We start from the raw sequence: 19435 nt of genomic DNA, 5'->3' as shown, positions 1-19435 counted from the left end.
GCGGGTGATTCGGTGATTCACAGACCACACAGCAGTTCCCCTGCCGGCCTGCACGGTCGCTGCTAAGTTCAATTACTGAACTGAAAAATGAACGAATCAGCTGAGGAAGTGATTTCATTCAGTTCGTTCACTCAAATGATCGTTCGCGAACGACACAACACTAAGAGACATCTTTCTTACAATATACTTACAGAGTATGTGCATATGTGCAAGCAGTGTTGTATAAAGTATTAGAGACCCATACTTGAGTAAAAGTACAAGTACTCTATCAAAAAATTGTCTTGAGTAGAAGTTTAAGTGTTTTTTTAAAACTTTACTTAAGTAGAAGTACAGAAGTATTCAGCATTTTTAGTACTTAAGTTATGCAAGTAGTTTATTCTAAAATGTATTACTCAAGTACTGAAAGTAAAATGTACAAGTACAAGATTTGTCTCCGTCATTCCTCAGCAGTTAGTTGTGTACACCCTATTTCCAAAGCCTCCATGTTAGTAGGCCAGAGGAGGATGGGTTCCCCCCCTGAGTCTTGGATCCTCTCAAGGTTTCTTCATCATGCTCTTAGGGAGTTTTTCCTTGCCACTGTTGCCCTTGGCTTGCTCACTGGGGGCCTGGACTCGGACACTTGTAAAGCTGCTTTTTGACAACAACTGTTGTAAAAAGCGCTACATAAATAAATTTTGATTGATTATTTTACAGGAGTTTTACTTTTAAACTGTAAGGGTATTTAATTTAGTTATAATGCAAATGCAATACAAACTAAACCAAAATTTAGAATAGTTATCATTTTCATCCGTACATTGGTAATATCTGACTGGGCCTTGTGCCACTTTAAACAAATTGGGCCCCAAGGTCAAAAAGGTTGAGTACCCCTGGTTTAGACTTTGTCGGACAGTCAGAAGTGCTTGATCATCCCATCCACTGGCCACTGCCAGAGTGCTGAACTGTAGAACATGCTCGCAAAGTTGATGCCTTACTCTGTTTGAAATGTAACAGTTTTTTGCTGGCATTCTTACCATTTTCTGAATCGTCAAACACCTTTTTAAATTGTTGCTCAAAGGCCTCATAGGAGGGGGAGATCCCCGATTTGGCATTCCATACTGCCGTAGCCCAGCGGAGAGCTCTTCCAGTCAGGAGGGAAATCACAAAGGTGACTTTAGCCATGTCGGTGGGAAAAGCAACCGACTTTAAAATACTGCGAGCACTGGAGGAGGAAACCCTTACATCAGGGATGTCAAAGTCAAATGCACCGAGGGCCAAAAAAACAAATTTGCTACAAGCCGAGGGCCGGACTGGTTCAATGTTTATTAAAACATTGAAATGATTGCACATAGCCTATTGAACCAAGACCTAACACAGTGTTTATTATTTAATGCTTAAATGAATAAAGCAATACTTTCTTATGGATCTGTCAGTAATTTCAAGTGAAAACATTTTTCAACAAGCAAACAGATAAAAACAAACTTCCTTCAAAGAAAACATGTCCTGTACATTAAATGAATAAAGTAATAAAGGTTTGAAAAGTGCTGGAATTTAGGCTAAAGTACTTGAAAATGCTTGAAATTGTAACTACTTCGTTTCACAACAAATATCTGTCTGACTGAACAGTTAACAAATACGAGCCTCTTGTAATTCCAGGACGAAACATGAGAGAACGTGAAGACGTTAAGATTGGGCGTTTTGAAAATAAACAACCATTAAATAATGTGAATAAAAGCGAATTATGTCGAATCATTTCGAATATATGTATAAAAATTTAACTTAATTAAGTTTAACGTGCTGGTGCGCACAACGTTACAAAATTCGAGAGGTGCACGACCTCGCGAATCGACAGCGCGCGACGCCCTCGCCCACGGGCGGAGCCACTGCGATTACGTCATTTTCGCAGAGCGGACCTTTGCCGCTTGTGTGCGCTGCAGTGACTTCGCGGGCTACCGTTGCATTGTGGGGAATGTAGTGTTTGTGCGTGCAAAACACCAGCGGGCGGCTGTGGCCTGCGGGCCGGTTCTAATAGTAATTAAATATCATCCAGGGGGCCATAGATAATCAATTCGCGGGCCGGATCTGGCCCGCGGGCCTTGACTTTGACATATGTGCCTTACATAATCATGCTTCCATCGTACTTTCCATGGCCAGGCTAACAGCTGGGGTATTGGGGGGGCTGCAGAGTATTTCTTTCAAATTTTGCGATTGTTTTGCTAAATTATAATAACTACCCTTAGCAAAAAGAAGTTTATTCAAGTGTACTATGAGTATACTTATTTTTTACTAAAACTGAGGAAGTATACTTGAAGGTGACTTTTTATAAACTATATTTTAGATACTTAAGAATAGTATAGTGAAGTATACTTGGCTTATACTGAAAAGTATAAACAGAAGTCTAGGACTAAGTACATTAATACTTATACTTTAGTATACTTTTTACATCTTTCTGCCACAAAGTACTGATACTTACTATATTTTGCTCCAAGTGCATAATAAGGTCAAGTCATTGACTCATGCTTAACTTTTAATTTATATATTAATAGTGTAATGCTGGAGCATATGCACAAGTTTTGCTTTACCTGTCACGCTACAGCCCCTGACGCCTGCCCTTTGGACATGTGTTTATGTTGTCTATGTCTAGTCGTCTGTGGATCTTCGTGGGTGTGGTTGTGTCTGAGTGTGTTAATTGGTCTCACCTGTGGCTCGTCTTGTCATCACTCTGGGCTTATGTGGTTTGTCTATTTAATGTGCGTTCGCGCAGTGTCTCGTCTTTGTCAGAGTCAATCATGTTTACATGTATAAGTATTTCACGTGCGCTGTCTGCGCTTTTCATGTGTTAAATAAAGTACGGTTTGTACCGCAAGATAGGACTCTGTGCCTCATCCTTATCTCGCATCCCAGCGTCACATTACCACTTTTTACAAACAAGGACTTGATCTTGGAGAGACCATTATGTTTATATATTTTTTTACATGCAAATGTGCACTTTTTCCTTTCATTTTCTCCAGTAAGGAAGGACTTTATTTCATATGTATTTGTTTTTTAAATGTGTGAAATGTTTGAAAATGTATCAAACTTGTTTTCAGCATTCTGTCTTGTGATTTTGTAAATGCATCACACTCTTGTGTACATACAGTAAACTTTAAGAATACTTTAAGGAGTATATTTCAAGTACATAAATAGTAAGCTAAGTAATATGCCAAGCAAACTTAAAGTAAACTAGTGAAATAACAGTATACTTAAAGTATACAATAAAAATAGACTCGAAGTATAACTAGTACAATGGCAGTATATTGATAAGTGTACTTGTGGTATACTTTAAGCATACGAGAAGGATATACCAAGTACATTGATAGCATATAGATGAGTATACTATTATACTATAAAGTGTACTTTTGAAAACTTAAAATGAACTTTAAAGTATACTTTTATAAACTAGTTCTAGTACACTTAAAGTATATGGTCTGTAGTATACTTGCTATACTTATACTGAAGTATACTTAATAAAATGAACTTTAAGTATACTACTTTTTGCTAAGGGTATTTACGTGCTATTCTTAACTTTTTGCCTTCCTAGACCATTTTTACAGGTAGATCTTCCATTGTTAAGACGGGCAGTTGACTATTTTGGCCACTGACCAACTATCTGTTCTTACAAATCTTCTAGCGTAAGTCTTTATTAATCGGCTAAACGCGGTAAGATTTTTGATTTATCCATGGCAGGGTTTGTTTCCCTGTTCGGAGTGTAGCATGTTTAGCTTAGACCCTTTCACCACCGACAGTACCATACCAACTTTATTTATAAAGCACTTTACAAGAACTGATTGATACAAAGATACAAAGTGCTGTACACTAGATAGGTAAAATATGCAAAGGCTGTCACGGTACGGAAGGCCCCCTACTGGTCGCCCCCGTCTACAGCGGCAGCTGTCCTGTCTATTGTTGCGTTGTGATCGTCCCTCATCTCACCTGAGGGTCGTTTGTTTGCCTATGTCTTTGTACCAGTTGACCGCTGGTTATTATATCCTTAATATAATACTTGGCGTGATCGCTTCCATTTTATTTCGCTCACCCTGCCCGTCACAAAGGCATAGTAAAAAGATTTAGCTTTCTTTGTCTGGAGGAGCATCTGGTTAGATGACCTAAGATCCCGGACAGGAGAATATGGACAGAACATTTCTGTGAGATAATGTGGAGCCAGGCCATTTAAGGATTTGAAAACAAATAAAAGAACCTTAAAATGAATTCTAAAATACACAGGTAGCCAGTGGAGTGAAGCCAAGACAGGAGAAATGTGCTCTCTTTTGCACGTTCCAGTCAAGAGACGTGCAGCAGCGTTTTGAACTAGCTGGAGACGGGTAAGACAGGACTGACTGACTCCAAGGTAGAGTGAGTTACAGTAGTCTAGCCAAGACTTAACAAAAGCATGTATCACTGTCTCAAAGTGCTTCCTAGAAAGAAAAAGTTTTACCTTTGCCAGTTTTCTTAGGTGAAGGAAGCTAGACTTCGTTAATGCACCAATTTGACTTTCTAATTTAAATTCACTGTTCATTATAAAGCCCAGATTTCTGATGCATGGCTTTATATATGTGGCCAAAGGGCTGAAATCATCCTTGGAGGCTTCACAAAAGCTACTGGGTCTTAGCACTAAAATTTCTGTCTTCTTTTCATTAAAATCTAAGACGTTTAGGGCCATCCAATCTTTAATGTCTTCAAGACATGCAAGAATAGGTGTCAATGAACATCCACCATTGCGCTTTAGCAGTGGAAGGAAATTCCATGCTTTCTAAAGATGGATCCCAGTGGTAGCAAATAAACTGAGAAGAGCAGGGGCCCTAAGACTGATCCCTGAGGAATTCCACATAAAATGGGAGCAGAGGAGGATTCAGAGCCAGCAACACTGACTGAAACAGTTCTGCCAGATAAATAGGACTTTACCCACTCCAGAGCTGTTCCTCGAATACCTACAAGATCCTGTAGGCGAGAGATCGGTTAGGGCGGTTAGGTTAGAGCGGTTAGGTCAAGAAGGATGCGAATTACATCACCAGAATCAGAGGCAAGGAGAATATCATTAACGACTCTTAACATTGCAGACTCTGTGCTATGAAGGGCTTTGAAACCAGATTGAAAGACCTCCAAGATGTCATGCATCTCAAGAAAAGCCTTTAATTGAGTATAGACAGACAATCTTTTCTAGAATCTTAGAAAGAAAAGACAATCTTGAGATTGGTCTAAAATTGGCCAGCACAGACTGATCAAGGCCGGGTTTCTTAATTAAGGGTTGCACTACTGAATGTTTAAAATCCACAGGAACCACACCAGAAGACAGACTGCTATTGATAATAGCAAGAACTGACTGACCTACACTAGAGAAAACCTCTTTAATCAATCAAAGTGGAGCAGCATCATGGGGGGAACCTGAGGGCTTAATATGATGAACCACATCTTCTAAAACTTCCAGAGTCACAGGCTCAAACTGATTAAAAACAACAGAACATGGGACACAGGAAGCTGGATTAGAGGCAGGTACGGAGATAGAAGCCCTTATAGTAGCAACCTTATCAATAAAAAAGTAAACATTTATCAGACATTTCTGAAGTTTTCAGTGCAGGCAAACTGTGAAGTGTTAAGGACTGAGTCTATAGATTTAAACAACACACATGGGTTATGACCATTAGATGACACGATATTTAATAAATAATCTTTTTTAGCTTCTTTAACAGTCTTTTGGTAATGGCTCCAGCAATCTTTAAAGATTTGAAGTGAGACCTGCAGCCTGTCCTTTTTCCATTTATGTTCAGCTCTGTGACACTCCTGTCTGACTGTACGACTGTACTTCTTTGATTTGAGTGGAACTACTGCATCCAGGATGGTTTGACAGGAAGAATTAAACCAAACAGTGAGCTCCTCCGGATTGGAAGAAATAAAATTTACATTTACATTTACGGCATTTAGCAGACGCTCTTATCCAGAGCGACTTACAAAGTGCTTTGCTTGTGATCACAGAATACATCCTAGGAAATAGTACAAATAGGCCAGAATTCAAGACACCATTGAGTCAGACTACTACTAAACTACAGGAGTCAGTATCATTACCTAGTGTTTTGCAAGTTAGACATTTGCCAAGAAGCACAAATCACCTCATCAGGAACACGATGCAGGGACCTCAGGTTCCGAATATCCATACTGCATCGGCGTGGGTGGGGAAACTTAATAGCAATAGCATTTGTGAGAGGTGCCAGATAGTTATTCTCTCGTGACGAAAGTGGAAAGTTTAGAGCGCCACATCCACTCAATATCAGGGATGGAGAGCAAGAGTCAGTAATAGCTGTGGACACGCCAGGGAGAACTAGTGCCTCCGCAACTCCGGCGTTAGAGCCCTCACAGCGGGGCAAATGGGTGACGCCTCGGCTAGATCTAAAAAGCTTGCCACGTGGTACACTGACCAAACTCTAAACTTAAAACAAATAGCACATAAATTAGAGCTGAAATGGCTCTGCTTTATAAGTAGGGCTGAACGATTTTGTAAAATAATCTAATTGCAATTTTTTATCTATAAATTGCGATTGCGATTTAAAATCGCAATATTTTCTCACTGTTTTCAGGAAACTCTGTTTCGGCATTTTTTATACAGCTCAGATACAGGGTTGCAACTTTTCAAGATCGCTTGGAGTGAGACTTGAACCTGGAGTGGGTGGCGAACGTAATTTGTTGTTATGGGGGGGGTGTAAAATGGACTAAATTTAAGTATTATTATTATATTGTGATCGATCGATCGCCTGTGGTTGCGAACTAGTAACTTTTTAGTCTAAGACGCTCAATGCGTGAGAGTTGGCAACCCTGCAGGTATAGCAACTTGGCTAAAATATGTGCATGAGGGCATTTGGTAGCGCATATACAGTGTGTTTAACAAAGCCATGAAGCCGGGCTTGTTCACTATATTAACGGGCATCATGTCTTTCACTATGAACTCCGTTACTGCCCGAGTTATTTTAGCGTGCCGCTTCCAATTACATCCATAAGGAGTTACACTTTCAAACGGTTCGGTCAGTGAACCTGTCTGCTGGACCGCGATCAAGCTATCCGCGCTTTTGCGATTCATCCGTGCTTTAAATCCTATTGCGCCTGCGTGATTTTACGGTATTTCGCTGCTCACCGCATACTAAAGCTGTAAAAGCGCAGAGAAACACTTTTGCGTATTTGAAGACGCAGCACTGGTCGTTGGCATTTTAGCCTTACAAATATCATACGAGGCTTTGTGGTGTTTTTTAAATGCTGAAGGAGGTTTGTAGTGTTACCTCGCGTCGTAGCGACAGTAGCAAGGCACGTTTTACACAGTACCTGACGTTGAGCAGCATCTTTTTAAAAGCCAACGTAATTTCACACAACTGATATGCTGCTCCTCTTTGGTATTAGACTTTCAGTTGTGTCAGCTTCTGTCGAGCCTGAAGCCATTGTGCAACAAGTTAAAGTGCGCTGTGTTAACTTCACTACCTCCCTGCCTCCTGCTCGAGTTTGCTCCGTTCGTCCTCAGCTCGGCTCACTCCCAAGTCACGTGACCAGTTTAAATCGCAGCCTGTGCGATTAGAGAATCACGTTTTAAAATATCGCGAGATTATCGCAAATGCAATTAATCGTTCAGCCCTATTTATAAGTCAATAAAAGAATTTTAAAATCAATACGGAATTTAACTGGGAGCCAATGCAGGGCTGATAGGACTGGTCTGATATGATGAAATTTTCTAGTTCTAGTCAGAACTCTGGCTGCAGCATTTTGAACTATTTGAAGTTTATTTAGATTCCTATTTGAACATCCTGACAGTAGTGAGTTACAGTAGTCTAATCTGGAGCTAACAAAGGCGTGCACCAATTTTTCTGCATCATCCTGTGATGATGCATTTCTTAACTTGGCAATATTGCGGAGATGTAGAAAAGCTATCCTAGTAGTATTATCTATGTATTTATCAAATGATAGGTCAGAGTCAAGTATGACGCCTAGGTTTTTGGCTACTGTGCCAGGTGTAATGGGGTAGTCTGTGAGATTAAGCAGCAGATTAAGCAGATTATTGAGCTCTACAAACTGATTAGTTAAATAAGAGTAAAACCATGAAAGGGCTGTGCCAGAGACTCCAACCCAGCGTTCTAACTTCTTTAGCAAGATCCTATGATCTATTGTGTCGAAAGCTGCACTAAGATCAAGAAGCACTAACAGAGATACATACTGTGGCCTTGATCTGAGGCAAGGAGGAGATCATTTGTTACTTTGACTAATGCTGTTTCAGTACTGTGATAGGGCCTAAAACCAGATTGGAACTTTTCAAATATGTGATTCCTATGCAGATATAGGCATAATTGCTGGGCAACAGCTTTTTCTATGATCTTGGATATAAATGATGTGTTCGAAATGGGTCAGATAGCACATGTCAAGATTTGGTTTCTTGTTCAGAGGTTTAATAACTGCTAATTTACATGATTTGGGAATGTGACCTATTGTAATGGATGAGTTAACTATAGTTAGAAGAGGTTCAGTTACAACTGGTAATATCTCTTTTAATAACTTTGAGGGTACTGAGTCTAGTGTGCAAGTAGTACAATTTAAGGATGAAATTATTTTCTCTAATTCTGATTGTGGGAGTGGATGAAAAGCATCAAGCTTTTCTCCCAGTGTAAAATTTAAATCAATATTGACCTAACCAGATGACATACCAGTTGAATTGCTAATAAAAGGTTTTATATTTTGTCTAATATTCTATATTTTATTATCAAAGAAGGACTCTATTCCTATCAAAGGACTCTATTCCTGACAGCACCAGGCTGCTCAAGTACAAACTGGATCACTGAACAGCCACGATTTGTTGTCCTTTACCTCCACCATTGTCTCAATTGCTGTTTTGCTGCTGATCTTTTTGGCATGGAGGTGGTTGCCAACCCCACTGATGCAAACCCATTCAGCAGGTGATGGAGGAAGCTTAATGCTACTTTGTCTTTTCTTTTTTTGTTATTTTTGATGTCCATGTGTTACGGCCCTGCGTGCCTTGTGTTGTTGTTGTTGTTATTGTTGTTTGTTGTTGTTGTGTTTTCCTGTAAGTATATACAGCATGTGTTGCTGTAGTGTTCATGCAAAATCAAAAAAACCTTCACCTTGTAATTGGTGTTTGACTTTATGGTGTAAATGTACTGAATATTCAGATATAACCTCTATATTTGAGAATATTCATGTATATGTGAGATCTCTGACAGACCTTTACAGCACACTAAAAAATGAACACTCAAACACATGGTAGTTTCCATTGTCATTTCCAGTGTGTAGTTGTCACATGGAATAGGCTAATCATCTAATATTTGTGTGTAGAGTTTGGATGTAATAATATGGTTTTGGCAGGAGTTGTGGTAATTTTCAGAAATTGGGTCTTAGCGTCTGCAAAAAACTGTAACTGAAAACAATCAGAAGCGAGTTCTAGAACCAAGAGCCATTTAAGACCAGTTGGTGGAGTGTTCCTGTAGCCCAGGTGTGTGCATGTAAGGAGGACTATTTACCTGACTGTCTTGCTTTGTTCTCTCAACATCTTCACCATGTCAGCGATGGGGTACTGAGCTTTTGCTGCACACAGGCCCCAACCTCAGTGTGCAACACACACACACAAAGACACACACACACACATCTGTCACTGCTCCTGCACAGTGACCTACAGTATGTGCAATTATGCTAAGTTAAACTGAGAAATCTTGGAGTGTGTGTGTTATCACAGGATGTACAGAGGTCACCACTGTTTGGCTTTAGTGCTCCAACATCCCTGGAGCCTAGTAGTAAGTGTGTTTGAAAGTGTGTGTGTGTGTGTGTGTAGTCTGGGGGAACTCCGTTTGATTAAATTCAGATTGCGGTGTTTCCCACTGAGCTTGTGCAATGCAGCACAGCAGGGGCAGTGCGTGCGAAAGAAAGTAACACACACTGCTTCATTCATGACCTGTAGTGTGTGTTTAAGTGTGTGTGTGTGCAGAGCCGGAGAGGCTAATCGGGAGATTCGGGAGGATTCCCGATGGGCCGGCTCATGTCCATCTCTAGTTTGGGCCGATTGGGAGGGAAAATTTATTTTGGGCATGAAACTCCCGGGCTGAAAAAGTGTCCCACTCCGGCCCTGTGTGTGTGTGTGTGTGTGTGCATGTTGTGGGTGTGTGTGTGTGTGTGTGTGTGTGTGTGTATGTATGTATGCATGTGTAAGGGAGTGAGAGAGTGAAGAAGTGGGGTAAAGTGGGTCCACCTACAGAGAACAAAATTTCAGTTCTTTTCTCTCTTTCTCTCCGTCACTCACACTCTCTTTACATATTCATCCTCCTTGTCTGTCTCGCTCCTTCTCACTCTTGATCTGTCAGTTTCCCATAATGTATTCATTTGTAATAGTGTACTTGTGCCTGTATGCATGAGTAACTTGGGGAAAGAGTGCCCTCAGTTGGTAATGCCATTTACAATACACTAGCAATTGTCATTTTCCAGATGTGTGTGAAATGAAATGTGCCATATTTGTCAATTGTGAATTTACACCCCAATCGAAATTTGTCCTCCGCATTTACCCATCTGTGCAATTAGAACACACACACACTAGTGATTACTAGGGGGCTGTTGTGCACACATGCCCAGAGCGGTGGGCAGCCCTAGCCCGGCGCCTGGGGAGCAGTAGAGGTTAAGTGCCTTGCTCAAGGGCACCTCAGTCATGGCCTCAGGCCTGGGAATCGAACCCACGACCCTCCGGTCACAAGACCAGTTCCCTACCACAAGACCATGACTGCCCCCATGACTGTGTGTGTTTGTGTGCGTGTGTGGGAGGTGAGTGTTTGTCTCAGACCAGGGGTAATGATGATGCTGTTGGCTTCCTTGATCATTTCGATGGTCTGATCCACATTGACCTCAGTGTGTGTGCCTACGATCTCCATGGGTTTCCCACCCGCCGTGGATGTGGTTCCGTACCCACCAAGAATCACATTGGGAAGGGAACGGTTCATGGCCTGCCACAGTAACACACACATACACACATACATACACACACACACACGAAATATGCTTGTCAAATATCCTGCTCCAGGACTGAAACTTTGGAGACAGGCGTAACATTTTTACGCACCACACACATGATGTAAGAGAGTATGGCTCCAGATGAGCCAATCAGTGCGCCCACGATGGTCATGAGGTTGTTGTCGAGCAGAAAGCCCTCAGCACATAGTGCCCAGCCAGAGTAGCTGTTCAGCACTGTGATGACCACTGGCATGTCAGCGCCCCCTATGGCTGCTGTCAGAGTTACACCCTGTGCACACAAAAAAGGTTTCTAAATAATTGTGTAAGAGTGTGTATATCTCAGTGTGTAAGAGTGTGTCTGTGTCTGTGTGTGTGTGTGTGTGTGTGTGTGTGTGTGTGTGTGTGTGTGTGTGTGTGTGTGTGTGTGTGTTCACATCTCACCATGATGCCAGAGAGGCCAGAGACTGTAAGTAAGCACCCCAGGCCAGAGATGTAGCTGTCACTCATCATAAACGGCACCATGCCGCCCACAGATGCTGCCATGAGACTTGCATTTAATATGTGGCGACCAGGGAGGAGGAGTGGAGCTGAGTTCAGAAGACCTACACACACACACACACACATTACTAAACATACACTAACACCATAAATAAATATGCACACACAGAACAACAACTGGGGTTATATGTGGGAACTAATACAATGATGCATATGACTGGTTTTAAAGGCATTTCACTGGAAAACTCTGTTAGGAGCCTATTTTCTAATTAAGCTAATTATGATCTCTCAAGTTGAAGCCATCCACACACACATGTACACACACACACACACACACACACTCACACACAGTTTCTCTTCTAAATGTCCTCCACCTCCAGGCAGTCGTGCAGAAACACAGCACTGTACGGCTTAATACAGATGCAAACTTTGAACACTAATCCAACACACATGATCCAGCTAATCAAGGCAGATGATGGATAATGTAAGTGCTCTCTCTGCTCAGACACACTCATCAGCGTAATTGGAGGAGAGCGGTGCTGTGCCGTGTCTAACCAGGAGCCCTGGAGAATCAGCCATCACTGGGCTGTCTGTCAGGACACCAGAGCAGTCATGAAGAGCAGGTTGGAGGGGAGGTCAAAGAAAAGATGACAGCTCTGCCAAGAAACGGCTTAAAAAACCTGCAGATAATTATCTGTGTGTGTGTGTGCACGTGTGTGTGCACACATCTGTGTCAGAAGACATGACTGGCATCTTTAACCTTTCAGCCCTTTCAGGCTACTGGCAACAGTTCAGAGGAAGACTCCTCCACCCTCCAAAACCAACCAATCAGAAAGCACATAATCAGTTATCGGGAATATTGATTTTAAGCATGCTGCCTCTTCACAGGGGCCTCTGAGTGTCAGTTCATCCTCATTCACCCCACACATATTAAAACCAAAGCAACTTCTGAGCAGAGCCAGAATTTCAGCCATCAAATGGACTCATCTGTGGCTCATCAGTCAAACCTCCCCTGAGAGTGAGAGCGATGGCAGGAGTGTGTGGGCAAATCCCCTCCAGCACACTGCTGGCCCCAGTTTGAAACAGCAGGCCAGAAATACACAGGGCAAAAATCACAGCACAGAATTCACCCGGCATGCATTTCGAAAATGTACCTTGCAGCTTGCCATAGGCCACAAGCGAGCCAGTGAAGGTAACGCCCCCGATATAGGTGCCTAGGTAGGCCACGGTCTTCACCACGCTGGCAGCAGGGTGGGTGTCCAGGTGAGGGTGCTCGATCATGAATTCTGCAATGCAGGTAAGGACGGCAGCCAGGCCCACCAGGCTATGGAAAGCAGCAACCAGCTGGGGCAGGTCTGAGATCTCAATCCGCTTAGCAATGGTCAGACCTGAACAGAACACACACAACACAACCATACACACAGTAATGTGAGATTCCTGAGATCTGGATCCATTTAGGGATGGTCAGATCTGAACGCATTTACATACACACATGCAGGAATGTGAGATTCTTGAGATCTGGAAATGTTTATGGATGGACAAGATTCTTGAGATTTCAAGAGATGACACTTAGCAATAGTCAGACCTACACACACTCAAACAAACACACACACAGTTATATGCGATTCCTGAGATCTCAATTTTCTTACTAGTGGTCTAGCATGAACATACACATTCATACACATTCATAATTCTGACAGCCAGTGGAGGGCATCAGTAAAGCAGGCATCACTGAAACCTGCCTCAGTGACTGGAGAGACTTAACCTGCTCCGTCAGGTTCTGAGACACAGCACACCACCTCAGTTATACATGCAAGTGCCTTTTTAAATGCAAAGCACCCCAGGCCACAGGTACTTGTGGGCCTCAGTCACCGTGCAGAAGACTCCAAGCACGATGTAGTGTTTTCCATTCATTTATTCCACCTGGCCCAGGTTAGAAAGGGCTTGATTAGTGTTAGGGTCAGCTAGGATTAAGGTGAGTTGCTAGTTACATGAGTAACTCATGAGTTATCAGTTGAATGGGACTGACAATATCTATTCACTGTGTTTATACACATTGCCAGATTGAGGTGACAGTTGGAGGTGTTTACATGTGTTTGCAGTAATATGCATGACAGATAGTTGGAAAGTAACTCATGTGTAATGAGTGGGTGTTCAAAATAACACCAGGGAGCCCAATAGAGGAAAAATATTTCTGTGTTTCTGTTCTTTGCACTTTAGGACACCTAAAATCCCCAAATACAAGCCCTTATACTGGAGATGGTTAAAGTGGAATACATCAATGCATGACAAATACAGCTTTCAAACTAGGCAGGGCTAACGTGACTGCATGTAATGTTGGCTTTAGTCTCATTTTCCTGTGGTTGTCTAGAGAAGCAGCAGTTTTCTGGTTAGATGGATATGACTTTTTAACTGAGATTTTTGATTCATGCACTGTCTTAAAACTGACAGAAATCAAATGATCTACGTGTCACAGTTATACCAGTTAAGACATACAGATGCCACAGTCAATCCAACTAAGATAAACATGTGCCATGGTCAAGCCAATTAAAATAAACACATGCCACAGTCATTTTAATTGATATACAAATGCCATAGTCATTCCAAATAAGATATACACATGGTGTAAGATATACACAGTACGCCTCATTAAGATATAAACTCACCACAGCAAATCCTGTTAAGCTATATACATGCCATACAGTCAATCAAAGAAAATCTAATTTAAGATGTTTACATGAGTTACAAAAGTAATTTCAATCTGAATATGATCTAAAAATTAAAGTGTGTATGTGTCACAGTCTCCTCAGCAACCTGGTTTTGATTTTTTTTTCTTAGTTTTTGTCTTTGTGTACCTTTATTTTGAAATACCTTTTTGTGTCTCGCTTCACGCCTCACCATTGTTCTCCGCCTCCTCATCATTGCTGTCAAGTATGTCTCGTACCTGTTTCAGTCAGTGTATTTAAGTCCTGTTTTTAGTCTTTTGTTATGTTTGTGATTGTAAGTAGCTCTAGTTTGTATGCACTATGTTTCCCTCCTCTTCCATGTTCTCTATGCTAAGCCTTTATGTTTCCCCTGTTCCGTTTATTAGTGTCTGCCTTTATTGTTAGTTGGTTAATGTTTGGCTTGCCTTTATATTATATTGGTGTGTTTTCTGTAGTGCTTGTAGTTTTCTTAATAAATAATTCAAGAGTCTGTCAAGCCTCCAATACCGGACCATTATAGTATGGAATTCTCTGTGACTATTACCCAAAGTTCCGCCTGTTGCCATGGCGAGTGACATCTGTGACAGGAGCTCCGGGGAGGGTTTGAGTGCACCCAGCGTTGCTGCAATTCCCCCAGCCACTCCGATCATGCCAAGAGCGTTTCCTAGACGACTGGTGCCCTGCGCAGACAGACCTGCCAAGGCCCCCACACAACACAGCCCTGAACCTAGATACATCATCTGCATACATACACAAACACACACACAATCAAAAAAATTATATTATTGTCACAAACTCCTGAGTTAATGTGTTTCTGTTCTCTTTTCTAAACACACACCTCACCAAATATATACTCTACTTACACTGGTGACTCCACTGACACTGTCTTATGCACAGTACATGTGTGTCAGCAGTGTTTTAGCTACTACTGTACAGGTGTGTCAGCAATGTTTTAGCTACTACTGCACAGGTGTGTAAGCAGTTTTTTAGCTACTACTGCACAGGTGTGTCAGCAGTGTCTTAGCTACTACTGTACAGATGTGTCAGCAGTGTCTTAGCTAGTATTGTACAGTTTTGCAAGTTCACTGTACAGGTGAGCAGGTGTATTCTACTGTACAGACAGAACACCTATAAACAGGGGTGGATTTTGCCTTTCTGGAGACTAAAGAATAACGTGTCTGGTACTCTAATCAAATGTTTTTTTGTTTGTTTGCTTGTTTTGTTCAGCAAAATACAATATTTACCCACCTTGTACAATCTTTAGCCTACTTATGTTCTTGTTGCAGTCAGATTTGGACCCTCCTAGTTTCCTTTCTAAATTTTCTTAATTTTTTATGGTTGTGTTCAAGGGTCCTCATTAGCTAGCCAGTTTGTTAAGGTATCACTTTGGTATAAGACAATAAAAGAAAATGCAGTTTGATTTTTCCCCATTTTATTCAGGCAACCATTTGTGGCCAGAAGGGGGCCCCCAGATCTCTGGGGCACCATGCATTTGGCCTGGTTTGCATGGTTGTAAAGACCACCACTGCCTAAACAGAGTAAATGCACATATGTACAGTACACCATCCAGTCGACAGGGGGGGGAACAACCGGGTCTGTTGTCCCGGGCCCTAGGGCCAGGGGGGGCCATCAAAGAGCCCAGCAATTAATTTTTTATTTAAAGTCTATAATTTTTAAATAATCTTGAAATCTTTCATTAATATAAAATTATGTGCTCATAATAAGCTCAATGGCTCAAATATATATGTTTTTTACCTATCTGCATATTTTCCATTAAGTGCATACACCCCCGCCTCCCACTGGAAAATGGTTTGATCCAGCACCGACCGTAGCCGGCTGGTACTGGCCCAACATGCGTGAAATACAGTGGTGGATAGTTAAAGTAAATACAGAAATCTGGAGCACAGAAAAGAAAGGAAAAACATTTATCTGACGAATTTTAAAGTTGCATTGTGTTCCAGGTTTGAAAAGTGCTGGAATTTAGGCTAAAGTACTTGAAAATGCTTGAAATTGTAACTACTTCGTTTCACAACAAATAGCTGTCTGACTGAACAGTTCTCGTGAAGACGTTAAGATTGGGCGTTTTGAAAATAAACAACCATTAAATAATGTGATAAAAAGCGAATTATTTCGAATCATTTTGAGTATATGTATAAATATTTAACTTAATTAAGTTTAACGTGCTGGAAAATATTGAAATGGACCTTTAAAGTGACGTACACGTGCTTGAATTCCACCTTGTAAAGGTGTATGAACCCTACAAACATGACTACAAAATTCGAGAGCTGCACGACCTCGCGAACCGACAGCGCGCGAGACCCTCGCGCACGGGCGGAGCCACTGCGATTACGTCATTTTCGCGCGAACCCTCGCGCCGCTGGCGACGCGTCATGAATTTGCTAGATTTTTTTATGTAGCCATGTACTTATTTTTTTAACTAGGCTACCCATCTAAGCTAAGGCCATTTAAGTGTTTTATTATTGTTGTTGTTATGTGTCATTAAGTAATTCTGACTCCTAGCAACTGGCTTTATAGCTCCTAGCTTGATGTTTTTTTCTCCAGAATATCATGCCTTGTGGTTTAGGTCCTCAGTTTTCAGCCATCATGACTCCTCTGTATGCAACCACTTCCTTCTCTTTCAGCAGTTTCAAGCGAACTTTTTCAATTAACTAATTCCTCTCATAATGTCCAATATAAGATTAGTATGTAACCTACCACCATCCACTATCACAAGCAACTCCTGGGTCCTGGCTCTACACCAGTGAAGACTGCTGCCCCATATGTTGTATCTTCATACTAAGACAACGTTGGAGTGTTCTGTCCAAAATCATAGGTCTGGCCAGTGGTTGCCCAAGCAGCAGGTCCCCCCTCTCCGCATCACTGATGAGGCCCAAAGGAAAGGCAAGAGCTGATACTATTTGACAGCAGTGCCTGCTGCTGGTAAGATGTTGGAATTCAAGATTGTACCATCTTAGTAGCTCTATCTCAGAGTTTACTCCTGAAGCTTCTCCAAAATAAATGGGTATAGCATTGGAGGTTTGAAATCAAAGTTCCTTTTCCTATAGGAGTTGCGTTCACAAGATTAAGAGTCCCGCCTGCCCAAAGTAGCTGGTTATAAGGTTGCAGATCTGCATTAGCCCCTGTTTTTACTTCGGTCAGCAACACTTCCTCTGGACTTACATCTAAGTCACACAAGGAACTGGAGTTAATCATAGCTACTTGAGTCACATGTCTTGAGAGGATTTAAGTGGTAGTGGGAGTGTATCCCCACTTCCACCATCTGCTATACTAAGCTTGGACCCAACAAACAATAAAATAAATAGCACTGAAAGAAAATAATGGTAAATTATTCAGATTTTTGAAATCATCATCGGATTCTCCAGCAAAATATGGAAGAAATCTATGGAATTAAATGAGGTTCATTTCCAGTACAAAAAAACATCATATAGTGTCAATATTGGTGAAATGTCAAGAAGATACCATCCAAGTCTAATATGAACACACACACATTCCATCCTCAATGTCACCTGTTCAATGCTGTAACCACTGGCCAGTGATGCTCCATAGCCCCCCACAAATGCCACTCCCGGTATGGCATAGAGATAGTTGTATTCTGGGGGGTCTGTCGGCCTCTTAAACATATCCAACATCCTCTGGGTGATGAGGAAGCCTCCTGCACAAACTCACTCCATCAATAAGCTGAACAGCATGGCTCTGGGTATGTATATATAAAATGTGGTGTGTGTGTGTGTGTATATATATATATATATATATATATATATATATATATTAGGGGTGGGAATAGATAATTTTTTTTATCTAGATTAATCTCACTGAAATCTTGAAATTAATCTAGATTAATCTATATTAAAATGGCTCATATGCGTGCTACCCAAGTAATGACTAAAAGTCAGTTTTTGAGATAGGGTTTCTTAATACAGAGGGTGCATTAGACCAGGGGCTCATCTCCTGTTTCCAAAATGCATCAATGACTGCTTGAGAAAGCTGTTCTACTTTGATACTTGAAGAAAAAAAACATGCCCAATAAAATGTAGGCTACTCGTGTTCAACGGTTTCAGTTAAACATGATTTTGTAAGCCTACATACTGTACATTAAAAGGGGTTGATAACATGTTTATTCAACTAAACATGATATTTGAAATGTAAGCCAACATTTAGTACATTTAACCTCACGGACGTAATTTGGGGGGGACTTTTTCAAAAGCTGGTTTTGGTCCTCTGCAGTTTTAACGGTTAAAAATAAATATTTAAATAGCGACGAATCTAGCGCTAGGACCATGCAGAAAACGGCCGCTCCGAGCTCCGCTCCGGTAACACTTTACGTTCCTAAAAATGAATTTTCCATGAAGCAAACCTGGCGACTTCGTGGGGGCATCCATGTAAACACACGTACGATTTGTAATTCACAGGTTTGAAATCTCGTTCTCGCCCCTACTGTGCAATTTGGTTAGGAATACAGCCGAGCTAAACTATCAAGTTGAAAGTCATCATAGTTTGCTTACCCATTTTGACCCAGTTCCCAACCCAACTTTAAGAATAGATTAACAGCGATAATTTTTATATCGCCCGATAAGCGCGTAACAAATTAACGAACGCCGTTAACGGCCCACCACTAATATATATATATATATATATATATATATATATATATATATATATATATATATATATATATATATATATATATATATATACACATATATATATATATACACTGTATATATATATACAGTGGTGGACGAAGTACACCAATTATGTACTTGAGTAAAAGTACAGTTACCTTGCATTGAATATTACTCAAGTAAAAGTAAAAGTATTCACCTCAATTTTTTACTTGAGTAGAAGTACAAAAGTATCTGCCTTCAAAAATACTTAAGTATTAAAAGTAAAAACCTTTTTTTTCTTAGCGTCACATCAAAACCCCTAGGCCTACTCGATCAAAAGGTGAACAGGAAACAGTGCCTTACATTTTTCTAGCAAACACAAAATACACAAAACTAGCCTATATTATCCTCGCAACATTCATCTCCAAACTTTATCCATATTAATAATTCACACTAGAAAGGTAGACAAGTGGACAAACAGTTTTATATAAAAACATAATTCACCACCAAACAGAACAATAATTTCGAACCGGTCACTTCAGTCCTAGCTTGGGGGACTTTTTCTGAGGTTCTACGTTGTCCACCACATGGCGGGACAGGGAAGCTAGAAGCTCTAGCACC

The 19435-nt window shown here is 41.1% G+C and overlaps 1 protein-coding gene across 1 annotated transcript in view; it reads right to left on the bottom strand.

The window, feature by feature from the left end:
- Nucleotides 1-19435, bottom strand: part of nnt2 (nicotinamide nucleotide transhydrogenase 2) — a 63326-nt gene that overhangs the window by 21162 nt on the left and 22729 nt on the right. Inside the window, exons 12-18 of the mRNA XM_076993955.1 lie at nt 17717-17862; nt 14734-14929; nt 12639-12872; nt 11428-11588; nt 11096-11275; nt 10820-10979; nt 9516-9597 (exon numbers count right to left, since the gene is read on the bottom strand). Coding sequence (XP_076850070.1) covers nt 9516-9597; nt 10820-10979; nt 11096-11275; nt 11428-11588; nt 12639-12872; nt 14734-14929; nt 17717-17862 — 1159 coding nt within the window. The remainder of the gene's footprint in view (nt 1-9515; nt 9598-10819; nt 10980-11095; nt 11276-11427; nt 11589-12638; nt 12873-14733; nt 14930-17716; nt 17863-19435) is intronic.

Source organism: Brachyhypopomus gauderio, chromosome 2 (genome assembly GCF_052324685.1).
Source record: "Brachyhypopomus gauderio isolate BG-103 chromosome 2, BGAUD_0.2, whole genome shotgun sequence".
NCBI lineage: Eukaryota > Metazoa > Chordata > Actinopteri > Gymnotiformes > Hypopomidae > Brachyhypopomus > Brachyhypopomus gauderio.
Note: the sequence above shows the minus strand (reverse complement) of the source record. Positions and strands in the feature narration are given on the sequence as shown.